Raw genomic sequence first — 21,577 nt, 5'->3', positions numbered from 1 at the left:
AGGTTTAAAAAGTGTGTTATAATTCCTAACTTCTTTTTTTATTATTTGTGTTTTGCAAAAGTTGAAATGGTGATTTTGGGCCTGCATATCTGATTTATTTTGGATTTTCTTCAATTAACCAGAAAAAGTTTGAACTCACTAATCTCAAGTTAATCTTGAAACAGCATTGTTCAACGTAACTTTTCTCTACTGTTGGTTGTAATTTTATTAGTTATTGTGAAAATAATTTCAGCGCTACCCTTTCTTCTTACAGTTTTAAGATTGTAAAATTGTTTCTAGTCTTTTTTCTTCATGGCAAAAGTTTAAGAAATTACTTGCAAAACGTTTTGCATGAAAATTATATATATATATTTTTTTTAATATTGTATATACTGTAAATATATTGTGGCACCATAGATTAGTGGTTATAGCTCTCGTACTCTGTGCGGAAGACTGGGATTCGATTCCTCTTGACGGCGATTCAACATGGGAGAGTGAAGGTTACCATAGCCCCTGGTTAACCCTAGTTACGTGCTGGAAATTGGAGAGATGGCACACACTGTGTGGGCCGTTGGATGTGGCCTGGAGTTGTCTAGTACAGCGCAGGCCCTAATTGGGTCTGCATAGCTCAAAATGAGCATTAAATACTCTAGGACTCTCCATCTAAGCCATGGCCCCTCCTGGAAATAATAGACAGTGTATATCCCTCAATATTTCTATCTATCTATCTACTGTACGTTTTGTGAAAATTTTAAATTTTACTCTTTTGTCCTTGTAAATTAGTGCGGAAATTAATGTGTGTGAAATACAGTTGGCAATTGAACAAAACTTGATTCACACGAAAATTTATATAAAAATCTTACCATGTTTTTTTTGATTTTTCTTATAAAAAAATAATTTTCATATAGAACATGAGGTAGGTCACATGGCTAGGCTAGGCCTATAGGTCATCTTTTCCTTTTACCCCCTACATACAGTGTGCCATCTCACCTATTTAATATGTTTCAGATACTGGTTCATCTTTGCCATTAGGTTACATTTTTAACACCTTTTTACTTGTAAGTTTTGTTTATTATGATTTCTACTGTAAAGGTTTGACCAAGAATGGCTGTTGTTAACACTGGCTATCGTACCATTCACTCTTTGAATTACCTCTAATCCAATATGCTGTAATGAAATCTTGTTTAAGGTATTTCAACAACTATTTTTTTATGTGACATAATAAATTTGAAGAACTTACCAAATCGTTGCAAATAACATCTCGTATTAGGGTTGATTTGGGATTAAAAATTAAAAGAAATTGTAAAAATCTGGCCATTTATGCTTGCTATTAAATACTGCTATTTAATGATAATTTAAATGCCAGAAACAAAGTCCTTTTTGCATGATTAAACTTTTCATATTGTAAAAGAACTATTTTGTTCATCACTAACATACTGCCTGGCAGTGAGCGATCCGCGGTCCCCAGAACTGGGAGCCGCAGACGAACCCACTACACTACGTGCGGCAATATGTTAGCGATAAACTCAGATAGTTTATCCGGATGGTGTCCGGATAGTTTATCTGGATGGTGTGTATATATAGGTGAAAATTTATCATAGCACATCTGTATTTCATTCTCAACAGAGAATGAAATACAGTACAGTGCAGATGTAAGCGTACGCGTACGCTCAAATTTCACACCTTTTTCTCGTAGGCGGTAGTTGTTTGTCTTTTGTTCTTATTAATTATCTTGCGAGTCTTGTAAGTCATTAACTTGCGCGTAACAAGCAAAAGATTATTGAAGAAAAAATAGCTTATTATAACTGCGCGTAACTATTGTTAAATAGTGTTAACATAACTATTCCCAATAGCATAATTGCAAATGTTATCAACTCTATCAATGTGGCACAAAGAGCCATTGTTTAATAGTTTTATTAAATAAAAGTTTTGCATGATTGAAACTTTAATTAAAACGTAAAACCGCTATAGAAAAGGTTTTTTTGATCGTGTCTTAAAAATTTTAGACTCTTTCTTCGCTATTAAAATTTAAAACAAAATGCTCTTACAATGAATTTTCGAAATCTTATCGCGAAGGGAAAAGTCCAGAACGTAGGGTTTTTCCGTTTGTGTTGCTAAACATTGCTTTTTATAAAAAGAACTTTTAAAAGTTTCGCATGTTAAAAAAATATGTTTCAATGATAAAGAAATATTACTAAAAGTTTTATAGCATTAGTTTTTTTAAAAATATTTAGATCATTGGATTTGTTGTTTTTTAAAAGTGCTTGTGTATATATTGAGATTAAAATTGCGTTACTATAATTAGTTTCGTTGTTAAAAAAAATAAAAATTCAATGGCCTTCGCATTTAATTTTTTCTCGTGCAGAGTATTGTAAACAATGTTTCTTGCTATGCTTTTGTTTTTAACACGAAGCAATTATTTTCGTGCAATTTGAAAGGAACTCGCTATCCTGTTGTTTTTTTGAATGAAAGCAATTCTTTTTGCAAGTTGAGAGTACGCGTACGCTTACATTTGGATTTCCTGTGCGGATGTGGGACCGCGGATCGAATCCCGCTCACTGCCAGGCAGTATGTTAGTGATGAACAAAGTAGTTCTTCTACAATATGACTTACACGCATTATATTCGCCAGTCATGATCAGAAGTCTGATTGGGGTGAAGCATTCTCTGTTGAGAATGAAATACGGATGTGCTATGATAAATATTCACCTATGTATTAAACTTTTCGTTGACGAACCAAACCACTAAGCTATCATGCTAAAAACATTGTCAGCGGTTAACATACTATTCAGCAACGTGAAAAGCAAGTTTAAGTATATAGTCATATATCTTTTAACTTTGCTGCACAGGTATAAATAGAAATTAGTCTTCTTCACTCACGGTTTTCTTGACTTAGGTATATGACGGATGCAGCTGCTCTTTAATTAATCAAAGGGAACTCTACACATTTTGCAGGAATGTCTTTTATTTTAGGTCAGTCAGCGTGAGGCCACACTCAACACTTTAAACTAAAAAATATGGTTGGTTGTTGTCATTCCTTACTACAGAAGCAAGTCCATCAGTCAGTGGGGTAAACATTTTCCCCCCAAAAAATAAAATTTTCAGACAGGGCACTCTAGTTTGTTTTATTTAAGTCCTGGCTGTAAAACCGTCATCATGCCAAAATTTAACAATCAACACCAAGATATTTTGTTTATATCTTAAATGTGAATGTCTGTCACTTTATGTCACTGTTTGTCATTACGTTGTAGCCCAATAATTCTTCTCATGCTGTCCTGTACCTACCATTTTATGTTGTATTTATTGAAGGAGTAGAAAAAATAAAAATTCTTGTTGAAAACTTTGACTTATAAATGCAGCACTGTGAATTATGCTTTTTAATTTTTTTGCAATAAAAAATTAGGGTAAATGCTTAAAACAGCTTTGAGACATTTATGTTAAAGTCATCTGAACGACGTGTTGAACAATTGCAGGCTTTACATTTTATAATGAAATTTTTCCCTTTAAAGATACAAACAAAAATGAATCATTTTGCAGCACCTATTACATGAAGTTTATTGGCGTGGGCAGTAAAAATGGGATCTGGAGCATCAAACATGTTCTCACAAAGTAAGTATGTTACAAACTCAGAAAATAATAAGAACATAACCAGGCCAACCACACATGTCTAACGTTTTTAAGACGTTCAGCATCTGTATGGTTAATTGGATTATTACTCCCACTTTTGAACTAAATGCCATACAACGTCTGTAGTATTAGCCTTTCTTCGATGATTAACCAAATTAAAAAACTTGCTGGCAACACAAAGGTGAAAGTAAAACCAACATTGAGTTAATACTATGGTTTTTATCAAGCCAAGGTCACAACTGCTTTTCTTCTGCACTCATACAGGAAAGAAGAGGAATAAATGTTTTTACAGCAATATTCCCGCTCAACAACTTTTCTTCAACCTTCATTCAATAGTTATATCACAAAATCAAATGTTTTATTTATCCATTGTTTTTTGCTGCAAGTATAAAACTCAAGCTCCTTTGGGTAGACAAATTCTTGTGCCATTGTCCCTAAATATATTTCCTTCTGCTTCTGAACTTCTGCAAGATTCATTGTGACATCACAAATTTGTTTTTTTAAGAAGTCAGGAAAACTAAGGAATTAAGAGGAAAAACACATAATGTGCACCAAAATGCTGTTTTACTATTAAACCGTAATACCTCTGCAAAGCACATAAAACACGGGTAAAAGGTGCAAGGGATATGGAACGAAACCTTGGGTGCTAAAAAAAATAATGCGCCTCTTTAAGACCAAATACTACTAGTTTTTGATTTGTATGATTTCTGCATTGACAAATTCTAGCGATTACAGAATTGGCTGAATTCTAAATCCCACACCTCCTGCTAATACAGATCGATAAAATTTTCTTCAGTAGTTGATGACATCTTAAAATTATTAAAAGTTTGAATAACACTTAATAATTCGTTTGGTGAAAACTTTATTAAAGGGTAGAGATGCTTTAAGCTAGAAAGCGTTAACAAAAATTCATTTAAAATGCGCATAAAAGATTTGCAAGTGAATTAGTTGTTATTCATGAATTAGACAATTTAGTTAAAAGCCAACAAGAAATTAAAAATATAGGATATATCAAAATATTTATTTGGCAATGGCAAAGTGTAATGATTTCTGATGATAATTATTCTCAAAACTTTGATTTTCGAGTGATTTTTTGCATTCCATTATGTAAAAAACAGAGTATGTGTTTAATACTAAAATTTTTAAACAGAACAAGTGGACATTTTTATGTCAACTTGCATGTGTATTAGTATTTTAAAAAAGTGCTGTGTCTTTTAAAAGTGGATAATATCTTTAGATCCCATGAAGAGAAACTTACCGTCTGAAGATGTTCCATCCTTTAAAATTGTCCTTGTTGGTGAGTTTCTTTAATGCTGGCTTCTGAAAATCTTGTTTTATCATGTATTTGAAAAATTTAATATTGTGCTTTTACAAGTTCTTTCTTTAAATTATAATTCTATTACACACATTTCTTGATAAATTGATATTTTTTATTTTTTAATGTGTTTAGCTCTTGCATATGCATACTAATAACATGGTGTCTTATTTTATTAAAATGGAAGATGTAAATTATACCTAAAAAATGGTTCCTTGTTAAGAATTATTGACTCCTGTTAGGTCATGCCTCGGATAAAGAGATTATTTGACTTTAATCAAATGAGTCTGAGTTTACCTTTAAGTTTTATTTACCAGGATTATTTAGAAATTTTGGGTGGCTAAAGTAATCTCATAAAGGGATAAGTTTCTTTTTAACCCTTCTACCATTTCTGCAATAAAAGAATTCGATATGTCCTAAAGTAGGCTCAGTGAAATGATTGTTTTTTGTTTGTAATATATCAGTTCTCTTTTATTACAGGAGATTCAAACGTGGGGAAATCATCAATATTTCTTCGTTTCACAAAGGAACAATTTGATTATAGTTATCAGCCGACAATGAACGTAAATATAGGAAATGTTACCAAGAAGGTTCAGTTACCTTTTGAAACATTGGTATCACTAGCAATGTGGGATTTGCCAGGAAGAGAAGAGATTGATTTACGACGAAGTTATTATAAAGACATTGATGCTGCCATAGGCAAGATTTTAATTCTTTAGCCTTATCTGCTGTGTATAGCATGATTTCCAAGAGTACCCTTAAGATCTGTAAATTTGTGAAAATGCTATGTTTTTTTGTTCCTACCAAAATGCTTTGAAATTGAGATCTAGACGTTATGTTTCGCCGTTAAATTCTTTTACAGTGCCGATCACGATTAAAGCTACACATTTTTGAGAGTAGGGGCATTAATAAACGCGAGTAAAAAAAGGCGAGAGTGAAAGTAAAATGCGAGTGGAAGTATAATAAACAAAAGTAAATTTTGTACTCGTGGGTATATTTTTTATAAAAAATTGGTTTCAATTTTGTGAATGTATATCCATTTGTAGTTGTTGTGGACTTAACTGACGAAGGTAGCATTGACATGGCTGGCACATGGAAACAAGATGTTCTAAACAACAGTTTCTACACTGAACAATCAGAGCATGGAGAAAAGATACGAAAAAAAAGTATGAAGTCTCAAATGCAAGTTCCAATTTTATTACTTGGAAACAAATTAGACCAGGTATGTATTATCAGCCAATCTTATTCACGTCTGCACTTAACTATTGTCGATAGGCAAATGGCATCACATCAACAATTTTTTACCGACGTTGAAAAATTTGAATTACGGCTTATTTTAATTTTTTTTTATGTTTAAATCTCTGTTTTTTTGGGGTTCTAAAGAAAGGACTAGAAAGAACCAACAAAAATTTAAGCACATTGTAATGGTATATATATTAGAAATCTCATTTATGTCATTTATCCAAACAAAATGTGGCAATATCACTGCAAAATCTTGTAACTTGCGCTTAACTATGACCAAACTTTCAAATGTGGATAGGCTATAAGCTGTTACATGATTCTTGAATTGGATCATTAAAGAATTATGATTTTGCTTTTTCCTGCAATTGTCTTTTTAGCCAGCTTTTTTAACATTAACATAGTACCAAATGTCAAAACGGTTTTTTATATTTAAAATGAACTCGCTTACTAAAGCAACAAAATCTGAAAATATAAATGCGTAAAGACCCTCACTCCAGTGCGTTGCTAACTAGGCTTTTGAACAAAATTTTCAACTGCATTTTTTTACAAAATAACAAAATTGAGTTTTTTTTTATCAAAAGATTTGCAGAGGCTGAAAACAGTTACAATATGTAGTTGATGTTTTAAGGCCGGTTTCCATACAGCTACATTTTGCGCCCAGTCGTAAAATGCGCCGCGACTTTTATCACATATACCGAACCATTTCCATTTAGCGATTTTGGCTCACGTGTTTTTTGCAAAACATGGCTGATGTAAACAGACGATATTTGTGGCTGCAAAATTTGAGAGTAGTCCTAGCAATATTTTTATGGCGTAGAAATAAACAACGTTGTAAAATACGTAGGAAAAACATGTGGATGAGACGACTTTCCATAGAAAGAAGAATCAAAGGACTATACAACGTTTTGCTTATGGATTTAATGTCGTTAGGTCACGAGTAGTCTTTTTAAGTTTGTTTACAATGGTGTTTCTTTGTGCCTCCACAGACTCATTAATGTTATTTTGTTTTTCATCTACTTCACTTGATTGATATATATTCTGATTCTCTACATTCATTTGGCTTGACAAAAATTTAACACAGAAACGAGATGTTGCTAACCATATTGAAATGGTCTAATTAAAAATTCTTTCGTAATTCATGTAGATTGCTACCTTTTGATTGGCTGTTAAGCTGAAGTGCAAAATGTAGCTCGCCAAAAGTAGAGCTTGTTCAACTTTTTTTAAATCGCCCCAGCGCATGCAAAAGCGCGAGGTCAGCGGCATTATTCTGATAATGCGCATGCGTAGATCAAAAGTCACGGCGCTTTTTACGACTGGGCGCAAAATGCAGTTGTATGGAAACCGGCCTTTATAGCAATACGTTTTTAATTATTGGCTACTTGAATATTTTTTGCACCAAAAGAGTTCGTGTAAAGATGGGTGTAAATTCTCAAATGCTCAACCGAATTTCGTTTCGAAAATACAAAACTTTGTTGTCAAGTTACTGCTGTTGATTATTCTGCGATGATTGAGCCGGTTTGAGTCATTTTTTTATGTTTCGCCAGGAAAAAGATTACTTCTGCAAAAGTCACATTATGTCGGTATTCCTGTCGTGGTCATAAGATGTTTAGCAGATATATGGTTTATGTTCGTACATTTTGTTTTTCACTGTAGATTTCAAATGATGCTGAATCACTTAATCAACCAATTGAAATCCAAATGTTAGAGGATACAGCACTGCAACATAACTTTGTTGGATGGTAACTAACTTGTTTGTGTGATGATAAAATATCAGAATTTAAAAAAAAATGGATAATTGGCTAATTAATAGCTTTGTGGAAGAATGCTCCCTTTCAGTGCGAAATAGCGGAGTCGTAACAGAAACATACAAAAATAAGTAAACTGATTCTTACGTTACGCATGAAAATAGGATTGATGTTTCAGGAGATTGTGAAATAAAATCTTTATATACACTGGGATCCACTTTGTAGAGCTTAAAAACAGTACTAATAGTCTGTCTGTCTGTCTGTCTGTCTGTCTGTCTGTCTGTCTGTCTGTCTGTCTGTCTGTCTGTCTGTCTGTCTGTCTGTCTGTCTGTCTGTCTGTCTGTCTGTCTGTCTGTCTGTCTGTCTGTCTGTCTGTCTGTCTGTCTGTCTGTCTGTCTGTCTGTCTGTCTGTCTGTCTGTCTGTCTGTCTGTCTGTCTGTCTGTCTGTCTGTCTGTCTGTCTGTCTGTCTGTCTGTCACGCAAAATGCGCAAGTAGCGAGACTCACGCAATGAGGTGTAGTAAAAGCTTTGGTATATGGCCTATACGAAAAAAAACTGCTTGTTGATAAATTCAACACTATTTTTACAACACTATTGTTACTAACACGGGTGTTGTTTATAATCCCCAGACCTCTTACGAAAATCGACAGGCAAAATAATGAAAGCTGTAAACCGTGAACCAGTCAATTTCAAACTTTACTTTTAAGTAGGGGCAACTTTTGATCTTAAAATTAAAATATAGCTTGCATGTAGTTAAGATTTAGAACAAATATCAGTAAAAAGACGCTAGTAGCCACAGTGCAAAAGTTTTTAACCATAATTTGACTTTCTTCACCTAAGGTTTGCATTTTTTCCTCATTTTCCGCACATGCGCAAGAATCCTGTAAAAACGTAAACATTGAAACTCGTCTAATATCAAACGATTTCAAAAATTGTAAACTTTCCTTTAGTGTGGCTGTCTCTGCCCGTGATAGTGACGGAGGAGTGCATGCTGCTATACGTTCACTGGTCCGTTACTTGCTTCAAAAGAAGATGCCGAAAAAGATAAAGCAGCAAACCTCTGAAAGCACAAATTTAAAAGATGTTTTCAGCGATCCAAACCAACATGGAATATTTGCGAGAAATTTAGGGAGCGTGGATGATCATGCTTATGAGCAATTAAAAATATGCAGAATCAAAAAAGTATGTATACGGGTTTTCCGGGGTTTTTGTTTTGTTTTGTTTTTTAGGCAAATCCTTTTATCATGAATATTTACGAAAGTTGCAACTACATGGTTAACGGTAAAAAGTCATATTTCTAAATGTGGGAACTAGCTATGTATTTCAATTTAACAATTTTTTTAATAGTCTAATATTTTGACTTGAAAAAGTTAACATGAGAACACCCGCCTAAATAATTTGAAGTTGAGGAGTAGTTTAGTAAGATTGATTGTTTTCTGAATTTGCCTCTTCAGCGGGAATATATGATTCTGAAAAAGTGATATGCATGTAAACCCCCTATATTTAATTAAAAATCTCGCTAATAAAGAATAAATGTGACCTTCATGTTTATATCAAGCTTGGAGTAATTAATGTCATGATTTGTTTTTAGTTTGATGACATTTTTACCATGTGTGACAAACAGATCAAACAAGTGGAAATATGTTGCGTTAGTCTGCTTATTGCGGTAAAGAATTTTAAACGCGCGTGTTGCGTGTCTGGCGTCACTGACACATATAAAGCGAGTATAGAAGAATGCGTTACAGGTTTAAAAGATTCATTACGACACGGAGAAGAAGAAATATTAATTGTAAGTTTATGGCACCTTCTTTTCTTATTTCTTGAAAGAGTTTGTTGCCATTAAATTACATCCTACCGACATGCTGCTCATGAATACACATTTAAAAATGGTCAGGTTCTGGAAAACCTGCAATTTTTTAAAATTTACTTAAAAGTCATTAAACATTGTTTTATAAAAATAATAAATAAACGTTTAAATGAAAAAATGAAAGAAATAAGTTTGAAAATTAGGCCCCGCAAAAAATATCGAAAAAGCTTAATGCGAAAAATTTGCGCAATTTTGTTTTGTTCTATTTTTTTGTGTTTACGAATTTGTGTAATAATAACTAACCAATTCTTTGAAAGGATGAAGAAGTATATATGATTTTTTTATTTGGCATTTTATTTATTTTTTTACACGCTATTTCAACAGCTTGAACAAAAAATAATAATCACCATATTTATAGTTAACTAGTCGGTGGCCTGTGGATAATTCCACGGGTTCGTTCGTCCTTAAAAAATTTATTATCACAAATTGATTATTTTTTAAAAACTAAGTGTTGCTAAAAAAATGGATGGTTTTAACCTGGTTTTTGTACAAAAAGGGTTACTAAACGAAATAGGTTAAGTAAGCAATCCAAACCCGATCAAATTCACATCTAAGCAAACCCGGTCATCGTTCGTGTCCATGGTTCTTATGATTATTCTTCCACTAGTTCTTTCATGGTTAACCATAACAATGCTAATTCTAGGCGATTGAAGAAGCAGGCTTTATCAAGCTTAAAGTTGGTAATAACAGCAGTGACATTCCTGGACCAATCAAAAGAGTTCTTGACATTTATGACAAAGAGGTTGAAACCATTTCGTTTTGTAAACATTCAAAGTTTATTTCTTTACATATATGATATTTCTTTACTTTGAAAAAGATATTTTTTCGCAAGGTCATTTGACTTACTGAATTCCCAATTTAATGGCTGTTTAATGAAACAATAGAATGGTTGATCTTTTAGGTGGGCAAAACGACGAAACGTGTCCTGACTCAATGCCCGACACTCAAGATAAACATCACTGATCATTTGAACGAACTGAGTGCTCTTGAAGGATCAGCATTAGACAAAGCAACTAACCAAGGTTTGAACAAAAAGCAGGCCAAGATTTCCTTGCAGGTTATCAAGGATAATATGGTTCGAATATCAGATACTATTGAACTGGCGAATGAATCAATGAAGGTTACAGACGACCAGTTCAAGAAGATCAAGAATGCAATGATGTGGTGAAGCCTGTTTGTCGTGAATAAAGTAAAATGTTTCTCAGTGTTTAACAATGTTTTTACTCGTACAAAAGAAACTAAACTATGTGTTTAATTTTTGTTCGAAGATACTGTCTTAAATGCTCAATTTTTTTAAAGAGCGCTTTATTATCGAGCAGGGACGCTTATTTACGTTTCTGCGCGTAAATTTATATCCATTTTGCACACAGCTGGTCTTTCTAAATTAGTTATTTTTTTCTCTTTTTCATACAGGCAAAGAAACACCCTTTAACAGTGGTATTAACCATTAATTTTCTATACGCACTTGTGCAAGAAGGGCGTAAAAAACGTCGAAAATGGGCGCTAAGTCTATTTTTAATATAGAGGAAATTGCGTGTGATTCTGTCCGTTACTCCTGTATATTTGATAAAAATTATAATGAAATGATAGATATGGATGATGTCTTTCTTGCAGCTTAATGTTTTAGAATTCAGCAGGTTTTAGGTACATTTAGCTATATAATTAACCAAATGATTGTTGTTTTGCCGTGGCTTTTTATATATAGGCTTAGGCCACATATGCTTAGGCCATGTTTATTCCGTTGTATATAGTATATATTTATGTGATTATTTATCATAATTTATGACACAAATTTGGTGGCTACGTGATGTGTGGAATTGACTGATTTTAATACAATTTTTATAAAACGTGGATAATTCTTATTTCGTTTGATCCTTGTTTTTCATTGGGATGGGGTTGTCTGGTCTATATTTTTGCCAGAGTTTTTGTTAGGTCCTGATTTTTAATGGCTTTTTTGTGTTTGATCCGTTCTTTTAAATGATATCTACATTCATGTTCAAAATACTTTTGGAAAAACGACCCATCTGCCTCCCCCCACTCTTCAATGTTGGTTTGAGGTTTTTTCCAGGGTCACTAACAGTATTTTTTGAGGACAAATCAACCCAAAATAAACGCGGACTGTAGGGAAAGAGGGGGCAAGCTCTGAAGAAAGCCTTAAAATCCGTTTTTCCAATAATTTACGAACATGATTGTAGAACAAAATGCCACTGCTTTTTAATTAAGAAACTTAATTTATTATTCCAGCCTGTTGTCTGTAAGCAAATTGAAACAATATGTTGGAGTGCTATTATTCTGAACAAAAGAATCAAAAAAGGTTACATTGCAACGGAGTAAAACGTTATTCACACTTTCTTCGAAGTATCCATCTATTGCTGTTTTCTAAAATAAATATTTAGAAAAAAATAAAGAAATTTTGAAGATAAATAGCCAGATAGGGTGTAAGCATAACGTGTGCTAGATTTTAAATCAAATATTTTATTTAGTCAATAGAAATTGATAGTTCGCGTTTAAAACGCTGTTCGCGAATATTCTACCTCAAATTAAGGGTGTAAAAGTAGAGCCAATTTAATCGGAGAAACTTTCGCGATGGAGATTTTTACGATTTTTGGCCTTTTTCGAGAGAATTTGTTTCGTGAAATCTTTAAAAATTAAAATTCGCGAAAGTTCATTCAGCATAGACTTTCAAAGCTGTTTTATATTTTCATATCCAGAAGTTAAAAAATAAAGCAATTATGATCGCGTATCGTAAAAATGTTATTAAAATAAATCCCTAGAAACGACATTTTTAAAACATAGTCGACCTTACCTGTTAAGGTGCAACTAAGAAGTTAGGAAAGACCCATCCTCTTTAAGGGCATTCGTTTTAAACGTAAACTTTTATTATACGAAGTAATATGACGATCGCGAATGTTTTTCTTCTCAAAATCCTTCCCAGATTCCTTTACTCACAATCAACTTAGTATCGATTCATGGTACTCTGTTTTAAGGGGGAAATAATCAACTAACTCATCTCTCTCTAATGCTACTTTGAAGGTTCTTTTTAATTAGTGCAATCTACCACAGTTATGTTAATTTGGTCCATTCTAAAATTAGTACAGGTTATAAAATTTAGCGAAAAAAAAGTGGTAATTAAATCCCTGCAATTTGTGCTGCATCTAATTATCATTTATTTGCTCTCTATTTTGTTGCTGGTTACAAATTTTTTTAATTTCGATTATTTACGCTAATAGAATAAAGTTTTTCGTGGATTCGAAATATAAATTCCTCTTAAGACATACGTAAGGTTAAAATTGGAAAAAAAATCAAAACTTTTTTGTCGATTGTTTCTACTTTTAAAATTCATATGTCATTTGCAAAAAAAAAAAATGCTCGAGAGAGCATAGATTACCATAGCAGTGCCTAAGAGGCGATGATAGATGGCTCAATGATTTTATGATTTCAGATTTCATGATACTCGTTTACCGGATTGCACGTTTTTTAGAATGTAATAATTTTGATGACGTTTCAATTTTAAGATTATATTCAGCAGCATTGAATTGGTGTGTGTATATATTTCCATATTAATCCAATGTAAAAATGTTGTTCCTGTTTTAATGGTGCTAATGTTACGGTCCAAGTCTTCTGAATTCTCGACTCGTACTAATAAGCTTCTTTTTCAAGCAGGGGTCAATTTGTACAAAATTAAAAAAACTGTTTTAATTAACAGGTTGTTTTCTGTATGAATCTAAAGATTTCACATTATCAAGTTTCAGGTAAGGATTCCAAAAACCACATTCATAAAATAGCAGCGGTACATCATAGAAAACTAATTCGAGAAAGGTGTATTATAAAATTAAAAGCGCAAAAAATCGAAATACTTTGTTATCCGAGAAATTTGAATTAAAATTAATATTTAATGCATTATAATGTGTTTTACGCTCAGTTTATACCTCAAAGAAATCTTTGTAACAAAATTTAAACCTCTCTACTTTGTGCAACAATGAAACTCTCATGGTGCAAAAGTAATCCTCTTACAACATACAATTTCTAATAACGAGCGCTAGCTTATTAGTAGCTAATCGGTAGAAAATCTTTCTTTGTTCCTAGCTACTATAAATTTGTTAAAGCAGGAGCTCGATCACTTTTAGAATAAAAAAGTCAGTTAAAGCCATTTAGGAAATTTTGCAACTTATAATATAAAGAATTCAATGTTGCATTGATTTGATGTAGGTTTTTTGGTGTTCAATGGTAATGCAACAATTTGTCATTTGGTCCCAAATGAGAAACTTTGAAAACGTTTCAAACATAATTTGTGGTGTTTGTATTTTTGTATTTTTCAATTACCTTTGGTTAACTAGCTCTTCTGAACTGTTTAATTATACATCATGGTTTTTGATAAAAAGTATACTTTTGAGATGCCCACACGGTAGGCTTTTCGGAAATCGCACATTATTGACTATATATATATGGTATATATGTGTATATTATAATACTTCACTGCGGAGATGTTTGAGAGTCATGTTTTTTGTTCTTTCTGATATTATTGAAAAAGTTGCCATTATTATTAGAATTCAGAGCATTTTTTTCAAGACGTTGTATAGCGCTTCTAAATCCTCCACGAAGACAAAATTGCCATGTGGTTTTTTCCAGATTCTTTTATTTTATTTGTCTTATTGCATCACCTTAGTTGCGGTGAATGCAACGAGGGTATATGATGCAATAAAAAGCAGGCTATAAACCGACAAAAAAATCAAGAAAGAATATGATTGTAAGAATGTTTTGAAACAACCGATTCTAAAATTCAATTAACTACCCAAAGTTCCCTTCGTCAGATTAAACATAACAATTTGAACATTTTAACAAAGGAAACATATTGCTTTGCTATTATCAAACTGTGAAATTATTACGAATGGTGCAGGGAGCATAAATCAGTTCTTTAGTATATAAGATCACATCTTTGTCTGTTCAATTGCTTGATATTCTAAATCTTATTATTTTGTGATTTTTCTATCTTGAGATGAATACACACCTAATGGAAAACACAGTTTTTAAACTTCACCTTGACTCAGACGAAAGGGAATTGAGGTCAAATATAATGTTGTTGCAACCGCAGGAAATAAAATTTTGACGTAATGACTGAGTCAGCATAATATAAACATTTTATCAATCGACCGAAGAAGCAGAAATGTTTGTTATTTTTGGATTTAAGATAGTTGAATTACACAAGGCCTAGACAGGACAATTGCGTGTTCATTGAGCGAAGCATTGTATATCAAAGCATGAGAAATTTCTTCGATTAAAAAAGGAAAACATCAAAATAAATATTTTTGTCATATGTCAGGAAAAGAAAAGGGTGAATAAAAAAAATCATCCAGTTTTTGCAAAAAAGAGTCATTTTATAAAATTAGGACAAACTTGCGTTAACAACACGACACAATACGACTTGATGTTTAGAAGATTGCGAAATTTTTTTCTCATTAATGAGAAGAAAATGCTTTGTAGCGTTATCGCCACATTGTCTGCCTCGTTAAGATTTTTATCTCATGGAACTATTTTAAGAACTTTATAAAACACTGTCAATTAAGATAACATTCGCAAAATTATAGACTAATAACTTCATTTTTCTTTTGTCATTATAACGTTTAAGCTTGTATTTTTTTTTTTTTTGAAAAAAACTAACTTTTGACGATGGAGTCAAAATCTATTTTTTTAACGCAGTCTGAAAATGTTTTTTTACACATAAACGTTTAATAGACATATTTCCTGTTGCTTTGCTACGAAAAAAATAATAAAAAACGAGATTCAATTAGTAAAGTTAGTTCGTAATAGACCTAAAGCACAATTTTGTTTCTCTCGCTCAACCCCTGCTTGGCTTTGCAACAGGAGATCTTTGTAACTCTTTGTTGTTAGGCGAACGAGCAATTACTTAAACGCCAATAAAAATCAAGATCTCTAAAGTATTTAAACGAAAAAATGCATTTTAACCTGGTCATATGAGCTGACTAAGAGTTATTTATAATATTTCAAAAATATAACAATACAAAGAGTAAAAAAGCATTGTGAAAATAAATAATTGTAACTATTTTAAAATTTTGGAATAGCTTTGAGTTCTGTAGGAGGATTATTATTGTGTAGAGCCACAATGTGTAATAACAAGTTTAAATTGTTCGACTATTTTCAAGTACGTTGTTTTATAACAACCTCAAACAAAAATGTCAAACAAAACACTTCGTAAATCGATTTGGAAAAAAATATTATTTCGTTTTTAATATAACTACTTTCATAACACTGATCTTGTTTCTTTGAAGGTGTTATTTTGTCAGGAGTTATAAAGGACGGGCACTTTAAACTTGCATGCAAAAAGAAGAAAAGGGTTCTTTAATAATCTCACACAGCGTGACAAAAAAGACATAAGTGAGTGTTGTCAGATTACCACGAAATTTATACGCCTTAAACAAATTAAACGCCCTGAACGAATGAAACGCTCTAATTACCCTTCTTAAAACCTCAATAATATTTATTGCTCGAAGTAAACAAAGCGATACTGCTTTAAAAGGTTTCACATAGCTTTTGTATTTAAAGAAACCTTTAACTCAATTGTGAAATATAGTGCAGAATTTTGATAGGTTGGAAAATTCGCGAAAAAATTCTTCCTCAGACAGCAGGATTCATTATGCATTTATAAATGATATCATAGGCGGAAATTTCCTCCTAGTCAGAATTTTCTCTTGGTGAAAACCAACCTTAAAGATATCGTACCATTTGCACACAACATATTTTATTTTATAAATTACGTCATTTAATGACGTCACGCTAGACACTGTGGTTTATCGACTAATAGTAGGAAGGATGTGACTCTTTATGATAATTGTAAGAGCCTTTTTATTTACGTCTGGTTTTTGTTGATAAACATTTTCAGGTGTCCGCCCCATGGCTGCAAAATTAACATCGCTGTGTCAAAACATACACACTGTAGAATTAGTGCACGTCGCGTCAATGCAAATTAGAGCACCATCAATTTATGCTCTCGTCATATTTATATATATGTTTTTCAACGGATTTTTAGAAACATTTTAATATAATTGACTAGCCTAATCAACATGTAACATAACACATGAAAAAGGTAGCTCTGCAAATTGTTTTATAAGAGCTCAACGATGCTAAAAAAAACCTTTGGAAGATCTTGAATTTTATTAAGATATTCCTAAATAAAAAAGTAACAAATTATTAATTACATTAAAACATTTTGTTGACTTAAATTTCTGTGGATAGAATTCACTCTCAGGGACCAGAAAAATTTTAAGGTGTGTAACACCGGTTGAAGAGGTCAAAAATGTGTTTTTATTTTTCAAAATTATTTTCTCTTTAACTATATTATATACTTATGGCCCATAATAGAAATCACGGTTCACCAACGCAATCTGTCATTTAGCATAGTGTCTTCTAAAAATGTAAGGACACTTTCAAATTCGTGAATAACTGAATCAGATAACCCTGAAGTGTTAAAGACGGTTAAGAGTTAACATCGCCTTTTGCAAGTCATTCATGGTTCGAACAAACTTTGCTACCTTCTTAATTAACAGGGAATACCCCATCATCAAGTTATCAGTCGGGAAAGGTTGTTTCCATCAATAAAAAACAATGAACCAGACAGTATTTAAATTTTCAGACATCGTTTTGAAATAAATTACTACCTTAATGGTAAACGGTATCGTTCAAAGCATTTTTTTATAAGCAATATTTTTTTAACATGAAAACAGTCTAATAATGGCTTGTACTAAGCAATTCGAAATATGACAATTCAAAATATATGAATAATAATTATTTTGTTTATATAACTTATTTTAGCTGTAATAATTTAAAAAAGGATTATTATGTCGAGCGGATGGAGGTGGAGTACAGTTATCTGGAATGCAAATTCTAATATATAATGAAAATGAGAACGCGTCAATCATTGATCTAAAATGGTATCGTAACCTGTCAATCATTTTTTGAAAATGGTAGCCGCTCCTTAAATAAGTTTAACCTTTTTATAATTGTCTCAAATATTATCTTTGCTGATACATTACTTTAATATTAATAAAAGTAAGAACTATAAAAAACCTGAGGTCAAATTAAAAGTAGTTTCCATAACCTTTTAAAGTTTTGTTCAGAAATAATAAAAAAGGTCAAAATAACCAGCCTTGTGGTTTTATTTGTGATCTGTCTAGATCAGAATTAATACCTCAATCTAACCTTTAATTAATTGGGAACGACTTGAATATTTACCGCAGGTAATATATCATAATCCTTTTAATAGCCTGGTAATTAAATAACTCATGCTTCGTATTTTCAAGAGAATTAATTTTTGACTTGTTTGTGCAAATTTTTAATTTTTTTCGTATGATTTCTGATTCTTGTTGACACAAGTCCTTACGTCTAGCCGCAAAGTAACCAAGAATATACACAATATTAATTGGTAACTCTAGAAGGCGTGGCGACTATTAAATTTAAAGGGTGGGATGTGGTCTGGCGGTATCGCTCTTATTGATTTTTTTATTTATAACATATCCGTTAGTTTATTTGTGTGATTTCTTATCACATGCGTATGATTAAGTTTTGGAACGCCTTTCAAAATGTGCACCATTAATAAGCATGGTAGGGTAATTATTAAACATTAGGAATAAAATTGTATTTGTAGACTCTTTTCTCGACGTTTACTGGCGTCAACTTTTATGTCGCGACGTTAAAAGGGCCGGCGTTAGAAGATTTTAGTCACTCGTTTTTTTTTTAAATAACTTTGTCGATGGGAGTTTGACTAATAAATACGCCAGTGTTATTTTTATGCGATTTCATATAAAAACAAAAGGTTAAAATCCAGCTTCAAATTTCTTAAGTAGCTAACAATTTTTACGGAACTTTCAAAGGAGAATTTATATTTTCTGTTTATTCTCTGAAGGGGAGTTTGCAAAATTTCATATTTAAAATGGCGCGCACCTCCATAAACATTCATCTCGCGAAATAATATGTTCTGACTTTTTTTATTTTGTTTTGGTTAAGTGCACAACACTTCATTTTACTTGTGGTTTATATCGATTTCATGATATAGAGCACTGTTCATTTTACATCATGTTATGTGGTCAATGTGGTACTTCATAAAACCAAAGTAACATTGTCTACTTTATCTCCTGCTGATATCTGATATTTATATTCCTTTGTTTATTTTTTCCCGTCCACATGCAAATTCTACTAGTTGAACTACAAAACGTTTGAGTTTTGAGTAGGATAGTCAGGATATATACTTGTAAGAAATACAAATTTAATAAAAAAATACACATTGTAAGAGTACTAGTTTCTTGAACGCTACTGCAGTTTGAATCTTAACTAAAAAAAATATTATGTGGCGTAATTTACCTATTACATGTCCGCCCCTGTAATAACGCCTTCCTAGAATGTTTTACTAATTGTTTTTACCCATGCGCTAATAAACGCCCCAACTTTATCAAAGCCCCAACTAAATGAACGCCCCACTGTATTTTGCTGTGTTCTCTTTTGTCACTAGCAAAGTTAGGTTAAAATTCTTTAAAGTAAAGCAGCAACTGGCCGATCTGAAGTGATGTGCAATTATATGGAGATCGTCGCTAACCAAAAGTTTGATTTAAATTTGTGCATTAGCTTGACGCTGCTATAATCCTGTTTATAGTTTTTTTTGAAAATGACATTTTTTTTCTCGAAGTTGTCACACAGTATCGCCTGACAAATGTTCCGAAGTCAGTAGGCTACAAACATTTTATGTAGACCAGATGTTAAGGCCGGGTAAGCAACGCAACGGCCCACGAAACCCGAAAAATAGATTCTATTACTTGGTATCGCCAGGTAGATAGCCAACAAGGAATAAATAGACAATACCTGAGTCAGTAAGGGGACACACTTAAGCAACATTGAACATTTTGCCTTGCTTTATAAAAAAAAGCATGTACCGTAGTATTTTATCTAAAAAAATTAAAAATTTTAGTAGCCATAAAAATTACGCAAACGTTTATTTACTTCCTATTTTTGGAATATTTCTGGTTTTTGTAATTGTAGCTTTTTTTATTAGTAAAAGGTCCAGTACCAAATTCCTTAAAAATCTGTTTCTTGCATGAAAAAGATATGTTTTAGACACATGAAGTCTGTTTTAATTATTTGGCGCGGATATTTTCAAGACAGTACTTCTAAGTTTAGCTATGATGGCATGTCATGACTATTCTGATAACGGCTTGTGTTGCTTTACGTTAATTACAAAACACTTTTACCAAATTTTCCAGAAATCGGTAACCTGTTCAACTGAAGTCGTTAGCTGTGCTAATGACATTCGAAAGTTGCAACAATGTCAAAATGTAATTATAAATAAACGACTGTTGATTAAATTTCTTATTATCCAATCAGTGTGACTCGTGCTTATTTTTATCAGTCTGTACTGTTTGTGCTTGACGTTATTGTTGTTGTTTGTTGTTGTTGTTTTTGTTATCTCTGTTGCTATGACATTACACATAAATATCTCTGATTTCAAATATTATTTCAGTTTTGGACATGCATTGGAAATTCCAGTGTTTTTCAATAACATTCAGCGTCCGGATTGCGGTAACATCATCTTCAGTTCTGATCAATATGCACTTGAAGTTCACTTGTCAGTGTTAAATCTTTTTAAATTTCTTCATATGAAACATGAGTCCGTAGGTGAAATGATCATAGCATTGTTACTTTACTGCTTGCAACTCAATGCATAAAAAAAACTGAAAACGATAACCAACGATATCTTCCAGTTATTTTTTCCCCAAATTTAAATTCGTGTAAACATAGCTTAAACTTAGCTGAAAAGCAGAATTTACACTAAGTAATTTTCTAGGACTCAAATTTGTGTTTTGCGTGGGGATAATGACGTCATTTTTCTGTATAGTGATATTTTTGGTTTAAATAATTGCTGAGTGACCATGATGATTTAAAAATATATTTGAATGAGCAAGAATCGGTGCGGTTAGTTCAATTTTGAAGGGTTCGGGATAAATCGGATATAATTACAATGAAGGAAGCAACGCGAGATTTTTATTTTTTTTAAATTATATGTTACAACATACGGCACGTGGGTAGCTGTATTTTACTTATAGGTTGAGACATCTCAGCTACATAGACTTGTGGGGAAAATGACTGAACTTGTACTAAAATACACCCCTTTTAACTTATTATTATATATTACATTTTATTATTATTTTAAGAAGGACTCTTTTTTATATCCCATTGTATTTTATTTTTTAGGGCGAATTACTCCCACACCCAACTAACCAAAAATGTTTCTAGTGACAAATCTGTTATCGTTTTTTCCTGTTTTATACTTTCAACTGAGATGACCAATGTCTTAAATAAAGGACATATTTGACAGCAAACTGCTTAGGTTGCAATGAAGGAAAAAGATCTTTAAAAAGAAACAAAAAAATATGTGTCCTTTGCAGATCAATAACCTAACGACCCACACGTGCGCTCCCACTCACACTAGCCATCGCACGCGTGATTCACGTTTCAGCGTATTGGAATTAAGATGGATTAAAACTTAAAAGAAAACGCCGCGGAACCATCTGTAAAATCACAAACATTAATTCAATTTTAATGATATCAGCGACCAGGTAAGGTGATTACCAGCCTGCCATGTCATGTCTGATTTGTGTCAGATTGTATTCTGATTATGACACATCCTTTATACATTTCCGATGATGTCACTGGCTAATGATACTGAAAAGTCAAATTTCCTTTTTTAAAAGATTGGTATGATGTCTGAAGCTAGAAATTGTTTGAAATTACAGGCAAGGTG

General features: G+C 32.3%; 1 protein-coding gene across 1 annotated transcript; it reads left to right on the top strand.

The window, feature by feature from the left end:
* The first annotated feature begins 3,426 nt into the window (after window positions 1-3,426).
* LOC130644831 (uncharacterized) lies at window positions 3,427-11,037 on the top strand. The gene is made up of 9 exons (XM_057450588.1): window positions 3,427-3,587; window positions 4,843-4,902; window positions 5,401-5,619; window positions 5,967-6,142; window positions 7,816-7,901; window positions 8,858-9,089; window positions 9,499-9,696; window positions 10,418-10,516; window positions 10,676-11,037. The coding sequence occupies exons 1-9, from the start codon at window positions 3,554-3,556 to the stop codon at window positions 10,940-10,942; spliced, it is 1,371 nt and encodes a 456-aa protein (XP_057306571.1). The 5' UTR covers window positions 3,427-3,553; the 3' UTR covers window positions 10,943-11,037.
* Window positions 11,038-21,577: the final 10,540 nt, after the last annotated feature.

The sequence above is a fragment of the Hydractinia symbiolongicarpus genome, chromosome 5 (assembly GCF_029227915.1).
Source record: "Hydractinia symbiolongicarpus strain clone_291-10 chromosome 5, HSymV2.1, whole genome shotgun sequence".
In the NCBI taxonomy this organism is placed as follows: Eukaryota; Metazoa; Cnidaria; class Hydrozoa; order Anthoathecata; family Hydractiniidae; genus Hydractinia; species Hydractinia symbiolongicarpus.
The sequence above is the reverse complement of the archived record's forward strand: the minus strand, read 5'-3'. Positions and strand labels throughout refer to the sequence as shown.

Bases quoted from the DNA above. Each gene is read 5' to 3' on its own strand.
- LOC130644831 (XM_057450588.1), top strand. From the start codon at position 3,554: ATGGGATCTGGAGCATCAAACATGTTCTCACAAA. The intron at 4,903-5,400 runs GTGAGTTTCTTT...CTTTTATTACAG, and splicing joins CTTTAAAATTGTCCTTGTTG to GAGATTCAAACGTGGGGAAA. The intron at 10,517-10,675 runs GTTGAAACCATT...TTGATCTTTTAG, and splicing joins TTGACATTTATGACAAAGAG to GTGGGCAAAACGACGAAACG.